The 26,451-nt window shown below is 38.1% G+C and overlaps 1 protein-coding gene across 1 annotated transcript in view; it reads left to right on the top strand.

Annotated features, from left to right (window-relative positions):
* The window catches only part of TLL2 (tolloid like 2), a 2,712,623-nt gene that overhangs the window by 2,276,784 nt on the left and 409,388 nt on the right, over positions 1-26,451 (top strand). The window contains exon 11 of the mRNA XM_044056577.1: positions 295-411. Coding sequence (XP_043912512.1) covers positions 295-411 — 117 coding nt within the window. The remainder of the gene's footprint in view (positions 1-294; positions 412-26,451) is intronic.

A 26,451-nucleotide genomic window follows, 5' to 3' on the forward strand; every position in this document is an offset into this window, starting at 1 on the left:
TCAGCTGAATAAATTATTTCATAAACTAAAATATGCAGCTTGCTTGTTTTTAGCACTCAAAACTTTGTCTTGCTCATTACAGTTTTCACCAGAGCAGTAACAGGAAAAAAAATATTTTTAGCTTAGAGTAAATGGTGCTATTTTCTCTTCTTAGAATCCCTTTTTTTTTCTTTTTTCTTTTGCTCTGTTAGTGAATTTGTTTTGTTCTAATGCTGGGTAATTTTCTGCTTTACAAAGATGATGTTACCTGCTCCTAAAATCAATAACTCTGTACTCTTGTTTCCTGCCTTTTAGGTCGATTTTGTGGAGATAAACTTCCAGAGCCTATCATTTCTACTGATAGCAGACTGTGGATTGAGTTCCGTAGCAGCAGCAACATCCTTGGAAAGGGATTTCTTGCAGTTTATGAAGGTATTTATTGAACATCCTTGCAAAGCTGGTGAGATAACAGTCAATTATAATTGTCTTCATGACCTTCAGACATGAAAGGTCATGTGCATGCTCACCAGCTGTGCTACAGTTGAAATAAATTGATTTAAACATCCTTTCAGGCTTCACACAGTCTTACACTTTTGTTTTCTGTTCCTGTAACTGTGTAAAATTATTAATTTCTTGGATAATATGACAGGGTATCAGCAGCCACGTCATTCACTTTATTTTTTTAATGTTTTTTTAAATCTCTGTCAATGCTACTTATTTAGTGCTAGAAAAAATATTGATTGCTAGCAAATGGTATAATTTTGGTACCTTATAAGTCTAACTGCAGGACTTTTAGCAAAAATGCATGGAAGGGTGCTTGGTCACACAGAACAATAATATTTGTTATTCCTTGTTTGTATAACGATGATTAAAATACAAGGCCTGTGAAGAGCTGTTGATCAAAATACAGATCCATAGCTTCAGTGTTTTTTTGCAGCTGCATCCATGAGCGTGTGTGTGTGCATGTATGTATGTATTAAAAAAATATATAGGTGTGTGTGTGTGTGTGTGTGTGTGTGTGTGTGTGTGTGTGTATACATACACACACACACACATAAATCAGAGTTTGACATGCAAAACCTCTCCTCCTCAAACACGTGACACAAACACAGACACATATTCAGGTGACATTTTCTAGTTATTTCATGGCAATGTAATAAATGTCAGGTTAAGTACATTGTCCTTGAGTTGGATTTGTTAGTAATCAGAGCACAGAACCTTGTCCAGTTATAAAATGAAAAAGTTATTTTAACTGTGCGGAGCACCCTTTGAATGTATGAAGTCAGTGCTTTGTTTATGAGTGAAGGCTTTAACTGTGTCAATTGGAAAGATAGGAGGAAGAGATATATGGTCTTTCTTTTGAAGAATTATGTGAGAGAGCAGGAGGGTTCATTTGAAATTCAAAAATGAGTGCCTTAATAGAAACATAATAAGATAATTTGTGCACACATAGAGGAAGATATACAGAACAGTTTTGCAGAAGCTGTTGTCTTTTCAACAAATGTTAAGAGAATACAAAGTAGTCTATTATTTAGGCATAAGACTGTTCTGGTAGGGTGGGGGTAAGTAAGACTTTTCTTTATTTTATTTTACATCTGTTAACCAGGTACATGGGCTGGTCCAAGGACCATTTTCTGCCAGTGCCTAGGCCACATGGGAAAGAGCCAATATGTAAAAAACCTGTAAAGTTGACTATATATATAGTAACAGATTAACAGAACACACATAAATACAGGGTCAGTTCAAGATAGTCTTAAGTGGCTGTAGTTTATCAATCAGTAGTGCAGAAAATACATAGGGAGGTTGGCACAATGGTTAAGGTGTTTAACTTACAAACACAATGTGCAAGGTTTGATTCTCAGATGGTGTAGTTGGCTAAGCTTAGAACAGCCTGCAAGGGCACTTAGTCAAATACTAATCTGTGAACCTATGAACCTATCTAAAGAGTTAAAGTAGACATCACTTACATCCTGAAAGTTACAGTGATGGAGTGCAAGCCAGTAACAGAGCTAATAAAATTCAGTTAACAGGTTCATATTAGTAGTATAACAATTGTTATGTAGCTCCACATCCCCTACCAAACCAAAAATATGTTAGAATGATTCATTTTAGTGTCTTGGCAAGTACCTAAAGGGGAGAATTTATTAGCATGCATATCTGAAACAGGTACAATGTGTTTACTTTAACATTGAGAGTTTATTAAGTATTTTAGTTAATTTGGTATTTTATTCAATGAAGTGTGATTTTGCTGAAGGTTTTTTATGTGAAAACTAATGTAAAGCTAAGTTTAACCACTTGTGTGGTATCATGACCTCTTAGGTCATAGTTTTTGTTAAGTATCATTTGCATATTCTTTAAAGGTAGACATTATTTTTCATTCAGCATTTTGAAGGTAAATGTATTAAGTAGAAAAGTAGATCTGGGACTGATACATATTGAATTGGTATTGTTTAATGTTTAATGCTCATTAAGCCAGAGAGGTGCATAAACCTGTGAATTTTGTTTTCAGTTGTTTGTAGTGAGCTCATATTATGTGCGTATAGGGAAGGGCTACAAATAGAAGAATGGGCATATTGATGGGCAATATGGTTTCTGTCATAAAATCATACTTCATATTTGTTTTAGTGTTTTATTTAACATTTGTTAACCAGGTATGTGGCCTGTATAAGGACCCTTTTCGGACACTATATGAGCCAAAGACATAAAAAAGAAAAATTCTTAAAAGATAGGTATTTACAAAACACCATATTTCAAAACAATATACAGAATTCACAGTATTCAGAGATTGCATAATAATAATACTTGTTTTATTATATTTATTGAGGAATAATAAAGTATCACTTAGGTCTGCCCAGTATGCCCTTCATGAAGACATTGTCAAAGTCTAATTCACATTTATCTTGCCTCTCCTTCACTATAGGTTTAATGCCCATCCCATGCCACCTTGAGTTCTCCCATTGTTGGTGAATTCAAAGCATTTCATGGGAGTCTGTTTCGTGTATTCACATCTCTCTTAATAATGAAATGATTTTATACACTGTATCTCTCAGCTGTCCAGAATTTCACAGAATGTCCAGATTTTTACCTCATAATGAATTTATGTTTTTTTTTGTGGCAAAATCACTGAAGATTGCAATCACTACTAGACAAACGTTTGAGTTTCAAACTTCATACCATTCAGAAAATGCATGTGAATGTAGAACTTGTAATTATAATAACTCTGTAGGTTAACAGAGTAATATTTAAAAGCTGTCCTTGATTTTCAGACATTCCCCCATTAGCTTTCTCTTTCCCTATAATTCTTGTGCTAAGAGGTTGAGAAATATGCCATGCACCTCTCTCTACCTTTTGTACTCTATTTTAATATTTTACCTCTTTGTTTGTGTACAGGTTCTCTTGAACTTTTTTATTTCATTCTAGGCATGTGAACGTCTCTGCCATGTCTTAACCTTCCCTAAATTCAATTAACCTTTTCCTCTTTAAGCATGCAAAACAAGTCTGTACTATAGATATTTCTAAACCAAATCAGTATTATTAATATCTTTTCAAACATTAGGGCTTTTTATTGGTAGTTTAGTTGCCTCAGCAATTGGTCATGCAGAGGAATTGTAACTTACTTGTTTCCACAGGCATTGTTTTTGCCTGTGGGTACCAGAAGCACCTACCCCAAATTTCCTAACTGTCTTTTCACATTGATTGCCACATAGGAAATATATATGTCAGTGACAACTGTGGACAAAGGCATTATCAGTACTTTGCAACTTAGTGTCTAAGCTATTCCCGATTTTTCCAACACTAGCACTTTCATTTTTTTTTGTATTGAATGTAAATTGACACACAATAGACCACTCAAGTAGTTTTGTAATCCTTTTTCTCCAGCATATTCCTTCCTGCATGTCTGTTATGTTGCAAATATTAATACTGTCTGCAAATAGAAGTACCTTTCTCTCCAGCTTCATTGAAACTGTGCTGACAATGCTTTTAAAGAGGATCTCTCTTAACACTGACCCCCTGTGAAGCCACTCTGGTATATATCTGAATTATGACACCACACTGCTAACTCCCGTTTCCCCATGGTATATGTGCTCGTTCTGTTCTGTGCTGTTCTATAAAGTCAGCTCTTTACCCAAGTTGCCACGTTGCATCTCTCTGTCTCTCTCTCTCTCTCTTGGAGAATGTTTATTTTTTGTATTAATGTTTTGTTTACTAATGTACCATTATTAATTGTTGCAGTCTGGACTCTGGTTAACAAATATGTATTATTATTATTAATCACATCCCTAACTGCAATCTGGTCTATTCCTTTTTTTATCCCAAGCAGGTATATGAGATTAGTCAGACGTGTTTTTTCTGTTTGGATCTTTATCTTAACTGGGGGTCTTACACCGTCGTGGCTTCCTGACTTTGAACATTGCTTTTCTTATGCATGCTCTGATTTCATTTACCATAGAGATCAAGCTGACTATCTCATAGTTTTCCAGATCTGTCTTAGAATTTTGTGATGCAAAATGATATGTGGACCATCCGTTCTGCCATGATTTTTTACAAGTCTTGCAAATGACTTTATTACTTCTTCTCTTGGTTCCCCTTTGAGCCCTAGGGTGATTGTCAACTTCGTCTCACATCCGATCCACACCTAATTTTACAAGTTTATTTATAGCTCAGTGGACTTGAATCAGTTCTTTCTTGGTGATTAATCCTTTCTCCTGATATAGTTACTACTACATTATAGTCCTCTGTGCAAATTGTGTAGACCTATTCAATTATTATTTTTTCACAATTCCCCATCCACTTTAAGTTACAAGAATCCATCAATATTTTCATGTGAGTTTTTGTGTAACTTTAGTACATTAAGTATATGACATTTGTTTGAAAAAAAATTGTTTGAGCAGTTTTTCATAGAAGAAAAGCATATTAGATGCCAACCCATCGAAAGCTGCAGCACCACTGAAGAAAAACAAAAAAAAGTGTTTTTGAAAAGAAGCTTGTCCTCCCTGCCTTACTCCTTACCCCTGCAACTTATATACACTAGCTGTGAATTTACCCTACTGAGGAGAAAAGGTAAATTCCCATTGCACCCTGATATTCTACATACACATAATGGCATTGTGAAATCATTTCACATTCAGCCACTTGCACCAGTCTTTGCCTCTTTTTGACCACCTGAACATTCAACCATAAGAAATACACCTAGCATATTGTACCCCTTTCTTAGCATTAATTTATTTTTTTTTTTTCTCATTTTGATCCTTCGCTGCTTGGATTTGGTCATTTATCTCATTCCACTTAATCTGACACACTTCAGTGTCATACAGAGACATAGCCAGCAATTCCAATGCCCCACACCATTCTCCAATCTGGCAGCCCTCTACTTTAAGATGAGTAGCCAAAAATAAAAAATAAAACAAAGAAATGATCCTCAAACTTTTATTTTAGAGGAAAAATATATTCTTTCCTTTTTAAACTGTGCCCAACAGTTTATAAAACAGTTTGTGCCTTACTTGGAGTTCTGAAGTACTTCAATCCTGTTTGTGATTGCAATATTAACATTCATTTCTGAATGCCAGTAATGTGCTAATGACTGATAAGCATCTGCTCATCAAGCTCCCCAAAATGTTGTGCCTGAGGAGGCTTCCTCCTTTACCCCACCCTTGTTATAACTCTGATGTCATATTCTGTTTTGTTTCTAATTATCCAAATGCCTTCCCCTTTTCCTCTGACTTTGTAAGCCATATCCTTAAAATCTGTATTTATTTATTTTTTGTGACAACTTGCTTGTGTGTGCAAGCAGCACTTTGATTTATCAGCAGATGTATCTCTTAATAGTAGAGCCTTGCTAAACCTGTTCCTACACATGTAATTGTTTAATCACTTGTCTAGTTCACAGATCATTTCTAGGTTCCTAGGTTGGTACTAGGCTATTGGCCCTAGGGCCTATACAAGCCTAGCCATAACAATTCCCTGGATATTTCTTGCCACATTATTTAGTTCCCTGGACCCCTGTCTAGCAGGGTGACTGACGTGATCCCCGAGGTGAATTTCCTATCTCCCATCCAATTGTCAATGTTCCTTTTGAAGAGGGCCAAGGAGGCGCTCTGCTTGATATGTATGGACAGTCTATTCCAGAGTATGGGGAGTCTCTGGGTCAGGAACCTATCCCTCCAGCATGTTTTGTTCATTGTGATGACAAGGTTTAGATCCCTGGAGTGTGTGGCTCTGAGGGATTGGGATTTCTTTAAGTGGAGCATGTCCAACAGCTCAGGGTTTGACATGGCCTTGTATGTTAAGCAGAGATCACCTCTGAGTAGACGATATGCCACAGAGTATAGTTGGAATTTTTTTAGACAGTCAGCATAGGGCATCTGCTTTAGGCCTGTGATTCTTTTAGTGAGGTTTTTCTGTGGCCTTTCCAGCTGTTGCAGATGTCTTGTGAGATACATACCAAACGGGGCATTGTACTCTATAATGGTTTTAACGAGGGATGAGTACAGTGGGACAATGATCTCCTTTTTTCTGGATGAAAAGCCCTTAGTGATGAGGTGTGTTACATAGAAGGATTTTCTGACTGTTCTGGCGATGTGGTTATCGAAGGTGAGATCACTGTCCACCTGTGTCCCTAAGTCTCTCATCACACTTTTGGTGTTTACTGTACTGCCACCTATGTGGTAATTCATGGGTACATGTTTTTTCCCAAAGGGGATAACTATACATTTCCTGGCATTAAGCTTGAGCCCATGGCTCTGGCACCAAGCATCTGTTTCTGTAAGGCCCTTTTGCAGAATATCCACATCATTTGGGGATTCAATAATGGCTCTCAGTTTGCAGTCATCTGCGAAATTTGTTAGCCAGAGTCCCTTAGTGTTGGTCTGTACTTCAGAGAAGTAGATGCTAAACAAGAGCGATCCCAGGACTGAACCCTGAGGTACTCCACTTGTCACCTGTCTGGAGCTGGATTTGGAGTCGGCTACTTTTACAGTCTGGGTTCTGTCAGTAAGCCAGCTAGCAACCCATCGAGTGACATAGGGATTTATGCACAGCTTAGTAAGTTTATCTATGATTCCAGAGTGAGGGATGGTGTCAAAGACCTTGGTGAGGGCCAGATAGGCTGTGTGGACCTCCTTTCCCTAGTCCACAGCTCTGGAGACTGATTTGAAGAAGTCAGTCAGGTTCAGGAGACAAGATCGGCCCTTCACGAACCCAAACTGGGTGTGGTCCAGTGTTTGAAGGTTGCCAATGTCTTTGTTTATAAGTTCTATGATAATGCGTTCCATGCCCTTGCAGATCAGGCTTGTCAGAAAGATGGGGCGGTAGTTCCCGGGATCCAAGGTGGATCCCCCTTTGTAGAGTGGGATAACTGTAGCTGTGCGCCACTCAGTGGGCACGAAGCCTGAGGTGAGGCTATGATTAAACATGACACTTAGGTGAGGTGCTAATTCATTTTGTAGTTCATGTAGTACACAGCCCGGGATGTCATCTGGTCCCATGGATGCTATATTCTTAGCTTTGGAGAGTGTGGTTTTTACCTGTGTGGCTGTGATTACTGGAATTTGGCAATCTTTTGGTATTGAGATCAGCCCTTTAGGGGGTGAGAGAGGGGTGAAGTTGGCACTAAATCGATCTGACAGGATATTGGCAGTATCCTTGGGATCAGTATATTTAATGCCATTCTGTTGTAGCTCAGAGCAGATCTGAGCATTGCCATTTAGATTCTTGACATAACTATAGAATGCCTTGTGGTTGTCTTTGGAATCTTTAGCAATTTTATTTTTGTAACTTGCTTTGGAGGATTTTATGTGGGATCTCAGCTTCTTACTGAGGCTGGTAAGGGAGTTTTTTGCATCCTGGGATTTTCCTCTTTTCTGCAACAGTTTCTTCCTTCTGTTATATAGTTTGTTTATGGCAGGGGACCACCAGATTGGCTTCTTTTTTTTGGAGGACAGTGTCTTGGTTCTATTTGAGATGGCACGATTCATGCAGGAGTGGGTGTGCTCTTACAGTTCCTTAGTGTAGGATTCAGCAGTCGAACTTTCAGATCCCATCTGCATGGGTGTCATGAAGTTTGTCACTTCTGACTTGAGTAGTATGAAGTTGGCTTTGGAGAAGTTTTTTACGGAGGTTTCCTTACTTGGCGGTGGGGGTGGGATGTGGATGTCAAGGGTGATTAGCTTATGGTCAGACCCGACCAATGAGGGGGTGACCACTGGTGTGGAGCATCTATCTCCCATGTTGGTAATGACCAGGTCTAGGATATCGGAGCCCCTGGTGGGACAATGGATTAGTTGATCCAGGGCATTGGAATTTATGAATTCCAAGAACCGTTAGGAAAAGGTGTTGGTACCCGAGTAGTTTTCCCAGTTAATGGCAGGGTAGTTGAAATCACCCAGTAGGGTGTTTGGTTGTATCTTAATATTTTCCAGTATGTTTAGAAAGGTATAGTGAGAATCTTGGGGCATGATGGAGGATCTGTAGCAAGCTACAATTTGGATTGTAGTCTTACCTAGTGTTAGTTGCACCTGGAGAATTTCAGATGCATTGTGTTGGGCAACTAGCCTGGAGGTGTGAATATCCTTGGTGAATATGGACACTCCTCCACCTTTAGTGTTTCAGTCTTGGTTTGGTGGCCGAAAAGGGTGGTAAGAATTGTAGCCTGGTATTGCAGGGGTGCTCTCTGGAGCCTTGAACCAGGTCTCAGTTACTGCACAGATATCGATGTTCTCCATTTTTAGGAGTGACTCGAGAGAGTGCATTTTGAAGTTTAGACTTCTAGCATTGAGTAGCATTACCTTCAGATTTTGCATGCTTTACGGTGGTGGTTTTGTTCTTTGAACCTTGCCTAAAAAGGCACTATAGGGGTGGCAAGAGCTTTAGCCAGTAACTTGAATCCCAGGGGTGACAGGTGCAGACCATCTCTGGCAATGCATCGTGGTTTGTCGATCATGTCGTCCCAGGCAGACAGATACTGAATCCCCTTTGAATGACACCAGAAGCTTAGCCAGTTGTTGAAGTCAATCATTTTGTCCTTATACTGTGGTATTATTCTGGGTGAAGGCAGGATGCTACTCAGGGCTAGGGTCATACCTGCTTGGGCCACATGATCTGAGAGCTCTTCCATGTCTCTTTTCATGTAGTCCAGAGAGGTACGTCTCAAGTCATTCACTCCAGCATGGACAATGACAGAGTCGTATTTGTACTTGTTGTGGAGTGACTTGAGTGCATACGTTATGTGGCAGATCCTGGCAACTGACAGGCAGCTGACTGTAGTTTTCTCCTTGTTCAGCCTGGTGAGTGGGACATCAGTGTGCCTGACTATAGAGTTGCCTATGACTAAAGTGTTGGGTACATTTTCTTGCCTTAGGGGCTGTTGTTGGGTGGCACACTGGTATTGTGAGCTATGTGTCACTTTGGTTGTGACTGGTGTTTGTTTGCGTTTCAGCTTTGGACGTCCTTGTGCTTGGGAAGGTTAATGTTAAGGGCCTCCACATATGTGGGTTTAGTGTTACTATGTGTGGGTGTTGATGGTGTGGGTTTTGAAGGGCTATGTGTTGCTTGAGGTGTAGTGCAGGTGTTAACCTTCTCCTCTTGACTGTCTAGCACAGTCTTGGCTGGAGAGAGCTTTGCTCCCAGTTTGGTTATGTAAGTGCATCTCTCACAGGTTGTAGTGTTGGATGGTAGGAGGAGAGGGTTGTCTGTGTATGTGAGGCAGTTTCTGCATTGCCCCAGTATGCCCAGATTCCCCAGGTGGACAGGAGAAATCAAAGGAAGCTGAACCTTGGACATGCCTGTTTAGGTACTTTTTTGTAAAGTACAAGAGCTGTTTTCCCTTACCTTTGCAAGGTACTTTGCAATTATAGGCTGTTTAGTGCCTACGATTAATTTCTCCTTATTAATAAGGAGAGTTGAATGCTTGTATCAGTTTAAGGCTTCCTAGTGCTTTCCATCAGGTTCTAGAGTAAGTGCTAGTCACAGGGGTTCAGATTTTAATGCTACTACTGAGAAACCAGCTAGTTCTAAAGGAAAATTTGAGGAGCAGACTTTCTGGCACCTGGAATAGTTTAAATGTAGGCCGCGGTGCTGCACGATGTGAAAAACATGCAAACACACGTGTTTTTAAGCCACAAATTTGAAAGGGATAGAAATCAGCCAAAAATGGCTAATAAAATTATAATTTCAGAGCTGGAAACCACTCCTCTAGTGTTAGATAAGGCAGTACAATGCTCACCCCACTGGTAAACAGTAGGACTTCCCTCTACCACAGCAAGGTCTGTATAGCTCTGAACGCAGAAAATAAAGTCCTAAAACCAGCAAAGTGTGGTAGGGCTTCCCTCTACCACAGCAAGGTCTGGATAGCTCTGAGCACAGAAAATAAAGTCCTGAAACCAGCAAAGCCTATGATCTGGACTATACTAGCTAGGAATTGCAGGAAACGAGCAAACAAGATAGTATTTGTTTTTGTTTGTTAAAACAGGCTAAACAATGCAATAATACAGTAAATAAACACAGAAAAGGCTAACACACTTGAGTGTGCAGCCCTAAACAGAAAATGCAATTAAAACTCTACAAAATTAGCAATTTAAAACTTTTTAAATGAAGCAAGGCAAGTGCACTACTGAAAAACGATTTAAGAGGCAGTAATACAGTGGAATAAGTAGCTAGTTTACATATACAGAAAAGTCTATATATACAGAAAAGCAGCTAAAACAACACTAAAACAATTTAGATGCAGTGCAGTCTGGAGCACTTGAGTTGTAGCAATATTAAGGCAAATACAGTTTTAATAAATGCACTAAAATATACTCTATATTTCCAAAATGTTTGAGAAGCACAGTCAGAACACTAGGAGCTTCAGGCAATTTTTTTTCTAGTGACAGATCTAACATCAGCTGTTTGTGTAATTGTCAGCCATGAAAATCGTACTGCTTCATTTAGCCAGCCTTTAAAAAGATGAGCCATCACTAATGTCTATGGAGTATGCCAGTTATTTGGAAGTTGTCACTGCATTCACATACGTCAGAGTGGTATATTTTATTCGGCGTTATAATGAGTGTCAGTAAAAGTGGTCTTCTAAAAAGCCATATTGCATAAATAATTGTCACAAGCCATTCCTCCCTCAAAGAACAACATTATCATGCAAAATGATTTCCATTTTTTGGTAACACCATTTCTTCAGTAAAAATTCTATGTTGTGCAAAATGTATTTCCAGTTCACCCCTTCAAGTTGCCATTATGAAGCAGTGTCACTAACTAAAATAGAACCCTGTATGTAGCCACGAGTCAGAAGCCGCATCACTGTTACTCTCTGCCTACCTTTGCATATACATTTTGGAAGAAATATCATGTTACATAAGTGGAAGGTGATCATGTGCAAAAATAATTTGCAAAAATAATTAAAGCATTTGCAAATACATTGTGTCCCTACTATAAAGAACAATCTTATTTTGCAAAAAAAAAAAATATATATTGCATCACTATAAGATGCCATTAAGAAGCAGGACCACTGAATAACACAAAACTCTGTATACAGTCACACTTATTGGATCAGACCTATGAATATAGTTATCATTATCAGCATAGCCCTTGATGGCAGCATTGAGGTGCTGTGGACAGAATTGCTACCTCACTGCTTTTTGGGATTTATAGAGATTCTCGCCACTGATGCTAACTGGCAAATTTCACTTGGTGAATCACTGTGATGAACAGAATGCTTGATACAGAGACATGGTAGAGCTGTATCAAGCAACACCTCAATATGTCTCTGAACTGAGCACTGCAATGTCACATCTGACCACTCAAGTGTTATCCCTATCAGTCCACCTATAGCTGTCGCATTTAGGCATCCCTCAACATGCACATGTGTACACATACACACACACACACACACACACACACACACACACACACACTCATAAGTATGCATCCACAAACAAGAACCTACATATACATTCACAATGACAGAAACATTCACTCACATACCCACACACACTCTTCACCACACACACATGTATATAAAGATGCCATACTTAACTCCCCATGGGTGCCCACCCAGACACACAAATGCAAACATTCAGCTGCATTCATGCCTCAACAGAAATGCACGCATTTACACAGATAAATACTCGCACATGCACGCACGCACACAGACACATACACACACATTGTAATACCTACCAGTAGTTGTGGTATGAGCCACAAATAGTCATAATGGGATGAATAGGTTAATGCCATCTTTTTGATGGAATTAGATTTTTCCTGTTACTAAAAAACTGACTTCATAGAAAGATTCTCTAAATCATTCCAGCATGCTTTTCCAATGCCATTGCCATTTTTGGATGAGAGCACGACTAGTATGCATTAGACTCTCCACTGGACTACCAAATTTGCATACAGCTTTGCCATCAAGGCCACTATCTGTGCTAAACAGGGCCAAACTGCAGTGAGATACCAGTCTGTGAATTTTTAAGGCTTACTACAATGTGTAAACTGTTGGAGTTAAAGTTAGAGTTAAAACTTCTCCATCGCAGTAAGCCTTTTTGAATCCCAGGATGTTTTTCATTCTCCAATTAAGTTCCTGCCTCAGGTGCATATCTGCATGACCACCCGCATCAAAAGCTATGCTTTTATTTCAATTGCAGTTACTCATTTGTGTGTTGTGTATTTGTATATATGTGTGGGTATGACTGTTATGATAGACATAGACTTACTATTTCAGAGCTTCCTTGTTCCCTGGCTTGGATTGCTTCTAAAACCATCTGGAAATACAAAGCTGATGTATCTTTTTTGCAGTTGCTCTAACTGTTTCAGTGATATTTAACACTTCTGTGCTGTATTTATTTGGTTGAATTTATCACTGTTTTTCAGTCTGCACTTGATAAAGAAATTCCATTTGTTTTGTGAACATTTCTCAGGGTTAGTGAACTTATTTCCAAGGATTCCTGATATTTGCAGGAACTCTTACTTCTGTTCTAAAGCATTTGTTACTGCACTTGAGCTCAAAGTCAGCTGGTTTTAATTTGGGATGGATTTTTTTTTTGCAGTCTAGTGAGAGCAGACTGCTAAATTCAACCCATTTAAGGTGTGAACTACTGGTACATAGCGTTTGTGTTTGTATTTGATTAGCCTGTGGGTTTAACTTTAGAAAAGTCTTTCATCTTGCTGGTATAAAAGCCTCAGATTTGCGCGATGTGCAAATGCTGCTTCCCATAATTACATAGAAGCAAATCTCTCCTGTTTAAATCCTCTGCAGGAAACAGTCTCCATAGTCTGCCATTGTTAGTAGACCTTTTATAGAGCCTCCCTTAAGTATAGTCTTTGTTTAAAGCACCCATTTTACCACACCCCTCCATTTTCTCTCCCCACAGTGAAAACAGGATTTAACCTAGCAGTTATGGATGGGCAGTTTCCCCTCCATTTCTTCTGTCAGCCTGATTGACATGGGGATCCTTAAGCAGTGTAGCAACTGCATCATGCACACTGACAACCCTCTACTCCAAAATCACTCAAGTACAATTTGTGAGAGCTGCATTTACACTAAAAATCTGGAATCCTTGCTGTCTCGCTCACAGAAAAGTAACACTGAACAGGTTGTCAGCCCACATACTACACCTTCTAAGCAAACCATGCACTCAACAAATAAACCATCATACATGGAGGTACTCACCAGTGACCTTCCAAACACAAACATGCTACACCTAATACAGCACCTACAGCACTCAGTGCACATAAAAACACAAGCACTAGTGTCTCACCAAATAATCCCCTAAGGCAATGCACACCTAAACCACATTTTGTAATCATAGGTGACTCCATTGTGAGAGAGACAGATGTCCCACTCACCAGGCTGGGCAAGGAGAAGGTTATGGTCAGCAGTCTATTGGGTGCCAGGATCTGTCAGATCACACATGCTCTCAAGTCTCTCAACAAGTACCGTTATGATGCTGTCATAGTTCATGTTGGTGTGAATGACTTGAGACATACCTCGCTTGACTATATGAAAAGAGACATGATTGAGCTCTCTGGGTCTATATTATATTTTCGAAAGATTCAAACATCGAACACCATATGGTCTACACCATATGAGCGATGTTTGAAATTTCAAAAATATAATAAAAATATAAGTAAATAAAAAACTATACTTACCTAAATGCTGTAGGCTGCTCCCCAATACCCCCGCTACTTAAATATTCTTACTCTGAGATTGCACTGCATTGAAGTAAAGGGAAAATATTCCCTATGGCGATTTCCATGTTACGCGTGCGCCATTTCGATGTTTCAACCAATCGGGTTAGCTCAATACACGTTCGCCGTTTACAATTTTCGAACACGCGATAGGAACCTGAGCTCTCTGGATACGTTTCTCAGGCAGGTATGGCCCTAGCCTTAAGCAGCATTCTGCCCTCACCTAGGATGATACCACAATATAAACAAAAAATGATTGACTTTAAGAATTGGCTTAGTTTCTGGTGTCATTCTAAGGGGATCCAGTTCCTATCAGCCTGGGATGACATGGCTTGGTAGACCTCACTGCTTTGTCAGAGATGGTCTTCACCTGTCAGTCACCTCTAGGCTTTTGGTTACTGGCTAAAGCACTTGCCTCCCCATAGAGCCTTTTTTATGCAAGGTCTTAAGAACGAAATTCCCAATATGTGAAAATATCACTCACAAATAAATTAAGGGTTATGCTGCTAAAATCTATGCGTTTAAACCTGAAACTGCACTCTCTGGAAGTACTCCTTGCCCTGGAGGACATTAATGTCTGTGCAGTCACAGTGACTTGGTTCAGGGATGAAGAGAATTCCACAGCCTTGCAAGGCTACAATGCCTTCCACACTTTCAGACTGCAAAGTGATCATGTGAGAACCAAAAGAGGAGGAGTATCTATCTTCATCAAACATAAATACACCTCTAGACAAGAAAACTCCATGGAGTTACTCCAAGTTCAACTAACTGTGGGTAAGACCCCCCCCCCTTCAAGTCATCATTAGCTATAGGTCTCCTTCAATAAACCAGGACACCAACTCTGCTTATTTGGACCTACTTGCGTCAGTCAAATTACAGTCTTACAATACATGGACTGACTGAAGACATTGTCACTGTATTCAGTAGCATACAGACTACTAAGAGGAGACTTGTGCCTGGCCTACAGAGCAATCTCAGACCCAAACCTAATGGAAATGCTGCACATCCGCAAGTCAAATTGGACAAGGGTCACTCGCTCCAGGGACCTTAATCTGGCCTGTAACATAAACTGGACCTGCTGAAGAGACAGATGTGTCTCTCAGAGTTTGCCACTCCTCTAGAATAGGCTACCAATTCACATCAAACAGAGCCCCTCTATGACCCTGTTTAACCATAGCCTGGATGACTGGATGTGAAACCATAAATTCTTTCCAGGAATTTCCCCTGTGACCCTCCTGGATACAGGCACTTGTTTCTAAATAAAATCTGAAGTTTAGGCATAATCGTTATATTGGGTTTTTCTAGTGTTATACTGGGTACACATGACTAGGCTTAAAGAGACCTTTGGGTCAATAGCCTAGTAACCACCTCTGAACTTATGACCATCCTGTACAGAACTGTTTCTGTGGTTATATCCATTGCTTTCTATAAAATATAATTAATATGTTCTTTAAGTGCTTTGGAGTATACATTTAGCATTAATAAAGTAATCATTGAAATGCTTTAGAGTACACCTGAAATACTTTAAAATAGCTGCCAACTATGTCAAGTAATGATTCATTACTAGTGAGTTGTCCAATTAACCATTAACAAGCAGTATTGTTTATTAAATCAACACTGTATATGGCCAAACTAATAGATAAAGCCACTTGCCGAATCAAAACTTCCAGTTGCTAATATAGTTACATCAACAGTTTATCTGGTGCAATTTTGTTTGAGAGACACAGCATTTGTAGGGCAGGTTCATGCAATGATTTATTTTCTGTGGAAGAAAAAACAAGTGCAAAAAGTGCACAAAACTGAGACATTCAGAAATCTGTGAACTCAAACATAAATCTCCATACTTTTGCTCTTCATAGCACTGAAAAAACAATTCCATACATCTGTAAATGCTGATTACAAAATTTGTAATCTGTGGTTTTATGCTGAGCTATTTGAATGACACATTGTTTGATCCTAGCACTGCTTGCCTTTCTTCTTAAGATGGCAGTTGTGCAGTGAGATTATTTATTTTTGCTTTGGCCCTTTGTTTGCCCCTGCTGTCTGTCGATCCTTAGTCCACTCTTGGTGAATCGTTCTATTCATTTCCTATTAACTGGGCAAGGTGAACTTTGAGGGGCATTATTTAGACATCAGGAACAAAAAAATTCTGGATTTCTTTCTGTTTTTTACCCCCATCACCCACACATATTTGGAAAGCAGTGAGGAGGAATGTTCAGTGGTCTTGCAACACAGGACATCCCATCACTTCCAGAAGGGGGTTCTGCCCAAACAACCCTGCACCTTTCCCAAAGCCCAAGTAGTGCTTCCACCAGTTTCCACAAGGAAATTACACCAACCTTGTATGCCCCTAAGTACATGCATTTCTTCCCACCAACACCCTAGAAGAGGTGAGCAGGACATGCTCCTTTACTCCTCCCTATCTGTGTGGGCCTCCTCCAGTTCAGTTGCTATTAATTGAACCCCAGCTGCGTGATTCACAGTTAGGATTCTTTTCTGCTCCACACAGCCAGGCTTAGTGAGAGAAAAATGTCCTGAAGCTGGATGAGATGCCTTGATATTTATCTGCTGTGTGGTAAGACATGTTCAGGATTATGCCATTGTTTGTGTTGCAATTTTGTTTACATTTGATTTCTGTGTAGTTTAGATTCAATAGTCATGGAGTCATTTTGACTTAATCTAAAAATACTTATGATTCATGATTTATCCTTTTTAACCTTGAAAATAAGTAAATACCCTTTTTATTGAGTTTTATTGATATGTTCTGACCCCTGATTCTCCACAATACAGCCATGTTCATATGTAAAGATCTCACAAAACAACAAAATTCAACAACTGTAAAACTGAAAACCTAATACATTTCTTACTGTGAGTAGAGGTGACTGAGTTTACATGGATACAGCTAATCCCTGTTGGTGTCCCCCCTATTTCTTTGTGGAAAACAATTGTTATAATACTCTTCAAGACAGTGGGCATAACAGTTACATAACAATCTTTTTAAATACAGCTGTATGTCTTTGAGCTGTTGCTAAACTGGAGTCATTGACTTGGAACTCTCTAGTACAAAAGGCATATGGGTAAGCTAGCAGTAAACTCTAATTAAGTTGTCAGCTTCAGGTACTGCAAATAATTATAGTCACTTTACCACTCATAACTTCCGTTTATGTGTTCTCAAAACAGATTTCAAGAAATCCCTCTTTAGCCTTAATTTCCAGATTTCAATGTGAATTTTTTGAAATCAAATTAAACCAAGCTCTTTTATGATTAGTGACCCATCATATAAACTTCTGTGTTTTTTTTTTATTTTTTTATTTTTTGTCTTTGGAGTGGATTCATGTGGTTATCCTAATTTTTCTTACAAATTAACCAGGAAATGTCTGAACTGCTGTTTTCCAGTAATAAATGTGTTTCTTTATCATTCTCCTCCATCATATTGCTGCAGTCTCTTACCAGTGCTGTTCAATATTCAGCACCAACAAATGATTGTTGTTATTTTTTGTCCTGTTTTATTCCTCAGGAGCAGGCATGTAGAATAATTTCAGCCCATGCTGCCTGCATGTGATAATAAAAAATCCGCCATGTTTTGTGGTATCCCCCCCCCCCGATCTAATATGTCAAAATGTCGAAGTGTTGAGTCCTGTGACAAGGTCTGTTCTCTTGAATTTGACAGTATTTTGTCAAACATTCAGTTTTTCCTTCCTTTCCCCTTCTTGACTCTGTGAAGCTGAAGCCCTTTTCTGACACTTATGATGAACATTGTAGCTGGATGCAGTATCTGTTCACAAACAGATTACATTTAGTAGTTATTAGGTAACAGAAAGTTCACACCGGGGATCACACCAACAGCACTACTAGATAGGGCCCAAGGGTACTAGCTGGTAGTACAAGGGTCTAGGGAACTACTAAAGGGGCGGTGAATACTGCACAACATGGCTGGGCTAATATATGCCTTTGGGCAGATATCCCACTTCCAACCTATGAACCTATGAACCTATTTAGTTACGATTTATGCTCTCAATGCCCTCAGCTTTGGTAAAAGATGAAAGTCCCAATGTTAATAGCAGATTACAAATCATTACAGCATTGTTTGCCTTTTATAGTGTCTTCCAGCAGAAATCACCTTATGGCTCTTAGAGAACACATTACATAGGGCATGGCAGGGTCTATATTAAATCATCAAATGCTTAGAAAAGTGAAGATGATTTATCGACCCCATGTAAGTGAAAGCTTACAAACTTGAATGCTTAGAACAGTGATTTATTTTCCAAGGGAAAAAAATTGCTGTTCCAAAAAAGAAAAAAAAATCACCCCCCCCTACTTAAATATACCAACTCTGAGATCGCACTACAGTGACGAAAACGGCAAAGTAACGGACACGGCCAAACGATTTCTTTCCCAGGGAAAGAATTTAATTATATGCTGCTTTGGCATTTTGCCTTTTCAAGTTTGATCAAGTCGCATTCGAAAGAATGCATCTTTGGTCATCTAATAAGAACCTGGATGGGATGTTAGTAAATTGTGTTTCCTTACCACTTTTCTCCATTCATTAAGGTTTGTCACAACATGATCACTACTTATAACATGTGCTGTGCATCTGTATTCTTAATCAATAAATGAATGACATTTACAGTAATAAAAACTATAAGCAGAATATGTAACAATTCACATAAATCAATAGCCAGATTCAAATAGCTTAAAATTTGAGTAATTGCAAGGCACATATTTTTTCAGAGGACTATAGGTAGAAATAGACACTGTAGGATTGGACTTAGTCATTGCTTGCTTCAGGGTAGATTGGATTGCTAAGGCAGTAACTGAAATACTGACAAATAAATACATTAGGAAGTGAAGCACAGCCTCCTAGACAGCTGCATGGAGTATTTTGGAATTTAAACCAGCTTTATTTATGAGTACTGTTTATATAGTCGATTTGCAGGTTTGGGATTATTGCATACATTACCTCTTGGACAAGGAGTTATTGAATATTAAAACCCCACAATTGGTTGAACATGTTTTTCGCAATAAAACTACGTCGTTAAATCAAAATCATTCAGGATGATGGAGACCTCTATTATTTTGTGCAGTGTTGAGCACTTCATGAACTGTAGTTTTGAATGGATTTATTGAAGCTGCATTTCTAAACTTTGTGTAGTTTTTAAGCAGTGCTGTGGTAATGTTTGTCATTTCCGTACAGAGGATTCGGGCTCTGCCAAACTGCTGTAATAAGTGTTTATATTGAACATTACAACTGCAAAACAGCTTGAATTCATTGGCTTCAAGTTTAACTTGGCCACTGTTAACAGCCCTCCTGTTTTAATAGACTGAGGCTGTTACCATATGTGCTTTCATATACTTGCTAACTGCAAAACGCATGTTAAATAGAACAAAAAAGTGTGCTTATTGTGCCTTATGTGTCTTGTATTTACCATTGCTGCACCCAAATTTCTGATGTTTAGAATATCATATAATAATTTTAGAACCAGTGAGAAGCTGTTTAAAGGATGTCCTGACATCTGTTTTGCCTAGAAATTCATATAACATGAAGAACACAAGCATTGCCTTACTTAATGTGTTCTGTTAAGCATCTTACAAGGACAATGCTACCTATTTTTGAGTAAACTGCCAGTAAAGTGTAGTTTATTAAAAACAGAACACTTCAGTACCACTAACTTTTAGTTGTAGCATGCTTTGTTTATTTTAAGTTACATTGTCAATAACGTTTCAGAGGTAGGCTTAGGGCTATGGGAATACTTGTGACAACTGTCTTTTTTACAAGCAGAGTCTTCTGTCTCATTTTAAGATTTGTTGTGTCCAAATTAAATATGTGAAACATGGGGAATATTGGTGCAGTATAAGTGAGTGAGTGTGTGTGTGTGTGTGTGTGTGTGTGTGTGTGTGTGTGTGTGTGTGTGTGTGTGTGTGTGTGCATGCGTGTGTGCGCATACAAATGCAAATGTGCATTGGGTTAGGTGTATTGTGTGCAAAACTGGTGTGATGGTGACTATCTCATGACAGAGATGTTTTTCTAGTACAAACAGGAGCCCTTCATTGAGTACAAATCATTACTGGCCATTGTGGATCAGGTTTTTATTTTTTACAGTTTGTACTGTCCAGGTAACACAGCCTTGCAGTATTTCATATAGATTTAGGTTTAGGCTTAGGCTTCATAGTGTTTGGTAGATGGAAGGGCAAAGTAACATCATAGTAGATATTTGGGGTTCTTGTTAAAATTCCAAGAACTATAGTTGCTTTCCATGGAACAACATGGCTGGAAGTACAAGTGCAATAGTGATGTACTAAGTTCGAAGGTACAGTGCCTTCGAGTGCTCCCTTTACACTGCGGTGCAGTAATCTTCGATTTTATGCATATGTTAAGTGCTAGCTTTTTGGAGGCTGGGGGTGGTGCTCTTGCAAAAGCACTGTATTGGGATTACAGTGAGTTTTGAGATTCACTAATTTTTCTGGACTGTCACACACTATTTATCATGTTTTCAATAGGAAGCCAGATATTTTCAACATGCATTTTGGGAGTTGCCTTTTTTGTGCATGTTGTTATACGTCTTTGCAGTGACATGAGGTAATAAATGGATTAGTTTAGTGGGGTATACTTTATTTTGATAACTTTAAGTCCTACATTTCAGTATTGCATGAGTTGCAGAAATGCATTATGTGTTATTTCAAAACATAAAGATGAGATGTCAGTAGGAATTTAGGTTCATGATTTAAATGAATTGTTGGAAAGATTATGGTCACAGGGTTTGAAGCTGAATAAGGCTAAATTTCATTTTGGTGTTGCATCCTTAAAATGAATAAGCCTCTTACTTATTGCAAATTGGTTACACCTAGATGCTGACAAAGTGCATGCAATGCTGAACATGCAAACTTCCAGCAGTAAACCCTCTGGAAAGCAAATACATAGTGCAGATGCTGTATTCCAGCAGTAAACCCTCTGGAAAGCAAATACATAGTGCAGATGCTGTATGTATAGCATATGTTGGAGAATGTGAGATAGAGCTGATGGGAGAAGTCTTAGAAGTGTTACATTGTTACTCAGGTACCAGTTACTGTTGAGATGGGTTACATTGTTACTCAGGTACCAGTTACCAATGAGAGAAGTGTTGTATTGTTACTCAGGTACCGGTTGCCAATGAGAGAAGTGTTGTATTGTTACTCGTATACTGGTAACTGCTGAGAGATGTGTTGCATTGTTACTCAGGCACTGATTACTCCTGAGAGATGTTAGTACTTAGAAGTTTCTACAACAAATAATACAGATATACAACTGTTTTATTATTATGACATTATGACAGTATGACTAAAGAGTATAAAGCAAATTCATTCCCTAATCAAGTAGTATGTCATATACAAGGACTTGTTCCAAGGTGACATAGCCATTATTCCCACAGTGGAGTAGTTAGATAATGCTGAAACTGTAACAATATTTGCTCGGTTTCTCAGAGCATAATGGCGGAGAAAGTGGCATCATTTTAGCCTAATGTAACAATGTAAATAGATTAGATGGTGCAAATGTAGACTAACATGCAAACATTAAAAACAGAAGAAAAATAGTAATTCCATGTGAGATTCTGATAATCACAGTAAAGTTAAGGGCCAGTTTATTCAAGTTCAGTAATGTATGACTACCTTTCCAAATATCCAGAACTAAGTCACTGTAAGGGCATTGCAACAAATTCTGTGGTTAATGTGTTAAAATTGATTTTTGCCAGATGTGGTTTACCAGTTCAGACTGTGTCTGTCAATGGTTCACAATTCACTTTTTACCAGTCATGCATCTCTTGTCACATATAGAAAGTAAGGACATACCACATCTAATCTGAGGTTTCCATCAAGCCCTTGTTGCATAAGAAAGCAGCCTTAATGAGATAGTTTATTTATCATTTTTTAATATTTATAAGTTACATGTTTTTTCACATGCAGTATATTTTACTATAAATTATTAAACATATTATACATATTAAATGTTTTTTAAAAAAAAGGTTTTATTAAAGAATGTTGAGCTTTTTTAGCTTAGTTTTTAAATGTGATACATTGTATTTAAAATAAGGAATGGGTTCCTTTATGAAGTTGAGTGATGTCAGCAAGTATTTTAGTATTTAAGGGGAAATTTTAGATGTTGTCTTAGATTCTGATGAAATCCCTACTTAAAGGGAAGAAAGTGCTCAATCTGAATTTGTGGATCGTGTCTTACAATAAATTGGAAGATTTGTGTGTATCCTGCTGCAGCAGTGTATTTTCTTGTTTTTAATGATTTTTTACACTGCTTTTGGCTCTATTTTTGTGGTTGTTAATCTGAGGTATCCACAATTAAATGGATAGTCAGACTGCCAAAAATATCTTGAAGAAGCATGACTCTAACCAGCTGGAGTGTTAATTGATTTTATCTGTAATAGATGAATGCATAGTTACAGGCTGTGGGACTCTCACTGACTCAGTTCCTGCTTTGGAGAAGGTTTACAGAAAAGCTTCATATAATTGAACATCAACACTTGACTCCAAATTCACAAACTAAACCTACCCACAGGTAAATTTCTATATTCCTGGATCATTGTCAGATTATGGTATAACCTCCCCTCTTCTGTCCCTACTGAACATTTAAAAAACAGCCAATATAAGCATCTCCTCTCTAAGTCGATTTGCAGCTGCTCTAATGCCTGTTCATTCCTGCTTGATGCCATCACTTGACTTTCCATCCCTCAGATCTAACACTGCTTCTTTACTATTTAGCTGCTTTACCTACTCTGTTTTGACAAGGAATAACCTAGACGAAACTTCAGCTTTTATTCTCTCGAGAATATTTCTTCTTGATCTGATCTGTCACTAACTATAACACTTTGAAGCTACTGTATATTTGAATTTTCTTTGTAACCTTATATTTCTTTTATACACATTGATATCTTAGACCAAATCACCTATAATTGACATAGAATCTGTAGCTTGACTACCTTCAAACCTGTAGAGCTTGCTCATTTTAATTTGTTCTTTGATACTCTGGAGTTATGTTTTTTTTTTGCCTTTTGCTTATTTTTGTATCAAGTGTTGTAAACATTGTATTTAATTTATTTTGTCCTGTTACTTTTCTCCCCTAGCCTCCACTGAAAATGGGCTCTGTTTGGCCCAATGAATTTCCCGGTAAACAAATGTCAATGAATAAATAAAATAAATAAATATCAGTCTTCCTACAAGTATCAGACAGTGGCTAACCATACAACTGAGGTACTTCAAAGTAGACAAATGAAGCAGAAATAGTTTCATAATAGAGGAAGACAAAATCTGTCAGTGTTCAAGGAAGGTGAAGTAGTGGGAATGACTTCAGAATAGAACTGGGAATATAAAAAACTGAAGCCTTTGTAACAGCTCACCGTACACACATGAGATCATATGAGTTTCATGGAGAAGGCATGCAGCTACACTGAAGGAACAGAAGACAATTGATGAAATTGAACAAGTATTAGTACCGGAGAGTCCGTTGCATATGTATAGCAAGTAATTGTCTGAGGCTACTGTGAAGTCTTCACCAGTAACAGTGACTTCAGATTCTGAATCTCATCCTGAAATTACTGCTAAACAATCAATTGAATCATCACAATATACCACTACTGACACTGCAACAAGGATTGGAGCTGGGATGAATTAAGACATCATTAATATACCCAGGACAATGAGTCCGATCCATTACCCCAGGACAATGAGTACTATCCATTACCCCAGGACAATGAGTACTATCCATTACCCCAGGACAATGACTGCTATCCACTACCCCAAGACAATGAGTACTATCCATTACCCCAGGACAATGAGTACTATCCATTACCCCAGGACAATGACTGCTATCCACTACCCAAGACAATGAGTACTATCCATTATCCCAAGACAATGAGTAATATCCATTATCCCAGGACAATGAGTACTATCCATTATCCCAGGACAATGAGTACTATCCATTATCCCAGGACAATGAGTACTATCCATTTTTTTAGTAGACCGATAAAGAAGACATTCACTTTTCAGGCTTGTATGTAACTAAAAAATCTTCAATACTTTCAGTATTGTGTAAGACTCTCATAATTCACTATTCATAACAACAGAATTAGTTATGTAGTGAAGCAGAAATGAAGGATTTTACCTCTTATGTTAATCGTAGAACAGCCTATTTATATTTTAAATTAAATAATTCATTTGAGGCTATTCAATTTTTGAATGTAGAAATATTTATAAAGATGTTGATGGAAAGAAGTTCGTCACAAGGTTATTTATAAAAAGTCATTTTAGTAATAGTCTGTTGCATTATAATAGAGGCTATGTGAAATTTATGAAATGAAATATACTGAAAATCAGGATATATTGTTTGCTGTTTGTATTTGTTTTCTGTGGTAGAGCACTAATACTCATAGACCTTTATCAGACTCATCCCAGGAGCAGTGTGTGGTTAAGGGCCTTGCTCAGAGTCACACAGTTAGGCAATGGAGGATGAGGGAATCAAACCTTGTACCTCTGGACCACAGAAAACAGCTCTTCAGCAGCTCCTTTACCCTCTAGACAGACAAGGCAGGTTATAAAAGTTAGTAGGCTCACATCAAATAAATTTGAGTTTGAACAGAAAATTAAAGTTGAAAATTATGTTTCTGCAGATAGAAAATCCAAATGACACACTGACGAGTATTTTATTGTAAAATGATAGTAATACAATATTGGAAAGCAGTGAAGTTATACAAACCTGAATATAAGGATGGGAACTGAATTTAGTATAGATGCAGGGAACATAGTGACTGTGTTTTTGAAAAAATGGTAGCATGCAATGCCATTTTTCAGGTGATAGGTTTTGCATCTACATTTTATAGTCAGAGGGGTCATGTGTTTAAGACTATTTTGGAAAAGGGAGAGAGAATAATTTGAAATGATGGGTGACAACAAAAATAAAATGAACTTATAGTTACGGTTCCTGTAAACCATGTAAATATGGTCCTTGTAAATCATCTAAGTGAAAGCTAATATCCATATAATGAACATATAATTATGGTGCCTGTAATCATCTAAGTTTAGGGTAATATTTGTAGTTTTGGTGTCAAAACTGCAAAATGTATTGGGTAAAATAAATATATATTTGTAATACTGGCAGGGTAATATATGTGGTACAGTACAGTGCCTGTATAGCTTTTTATGAGGAAATACTGGAAGGAAATTAGTTAAAAAGGTGGCAGACCATATTTATTTGTATATGTTTTACAGAGTAGAGCACACATCTCCATGCACCATTCTCAGACTCAACCTGGGACCGATGTGTCACACAGGTAATAAAACCTAAGGGAATCCAGTCATCTGAATTCAGTATAAAGAAAGGGAGTATGTAATTCTCTTTATGGATATAGAAATGTAGTAGGTTCAAGAAGTTCTTATATATGCATTTTTTTTGTATTTGAACACAGTTTTAAATGAGAGAGGATTGATTTAGATTTAAAACTGGATGTTGAAGATTAGTTGGAACTGAAACTGATTGCAAATAAGGATCAAAGGCTAAATGAAATCATTTCCATTAGGCCATTGATGAAAGTCAGTAAACTGAGATAACAAGTAACATGCGTAACAACACGTTTTCATTTCTCTCTCCCTCTCTCTTTCTGTCAGTTAGCTAAACCACAACGTATGTAGTGTATTTAACTGCATATAAAACTCATACATTCTAACCCTGTATCCTATTCTCATGGTAGTCTGTTCCTTTTCATCACAGTAAATTGGACATTATTGCTAATTTAAATTATCTGTTAACCAAAGCATATCTTACAAAGACTGCTTGTTTAGACAGAGTAACAAATTCAAAGTCGTTTTCCTTGTCTGGACTTAACTAATCTCCCCACGTATCTTTTCTGTTGTGATTAATTGTCTAATTAAATAGCAGAAGTGTCTCTCTGAGCATTATCTTCTCTGCTAAATGGGCACTAACTCTAATGTAGCATGCAAATATTTGATGTTTATAGCAGGACATGACCCAGGCTTCTACAGTTTCAGGTTCACATAGTTTCTCTCTCTCTCTCTCTCACACACACACACACACACACACACACACACACACACACACACACACACACACACACACACAGTGTATGTCTCTGTGGTGTAGTTCGAGCTGCACTTTTTTCCATACTGGTATTTTTCAAGTTTTCTTTTTTAGGCAATTGTAAATGAATGGTGTACTTCGTTTTCTAGGCACAATTGATAATTTAAGCACTGTCTCCAACATCAGTAACTTAATAATTCCTGACAAAGGGCTCATGCTAACTCAAA

Source organism: Protopterus annectens, chromosome 14.part0, assembly GCF_019279795.1.
Source record: "Protopterus annectens isolate FY-2018-M chromosome 14.part0, PAN1.0, whole genome shotgun sequence".
NCBI lineage: Eukaryota > Metazoa > Chordata > Ceratodontiformes > Protopteridae > Protopterus > Protopterus annectens.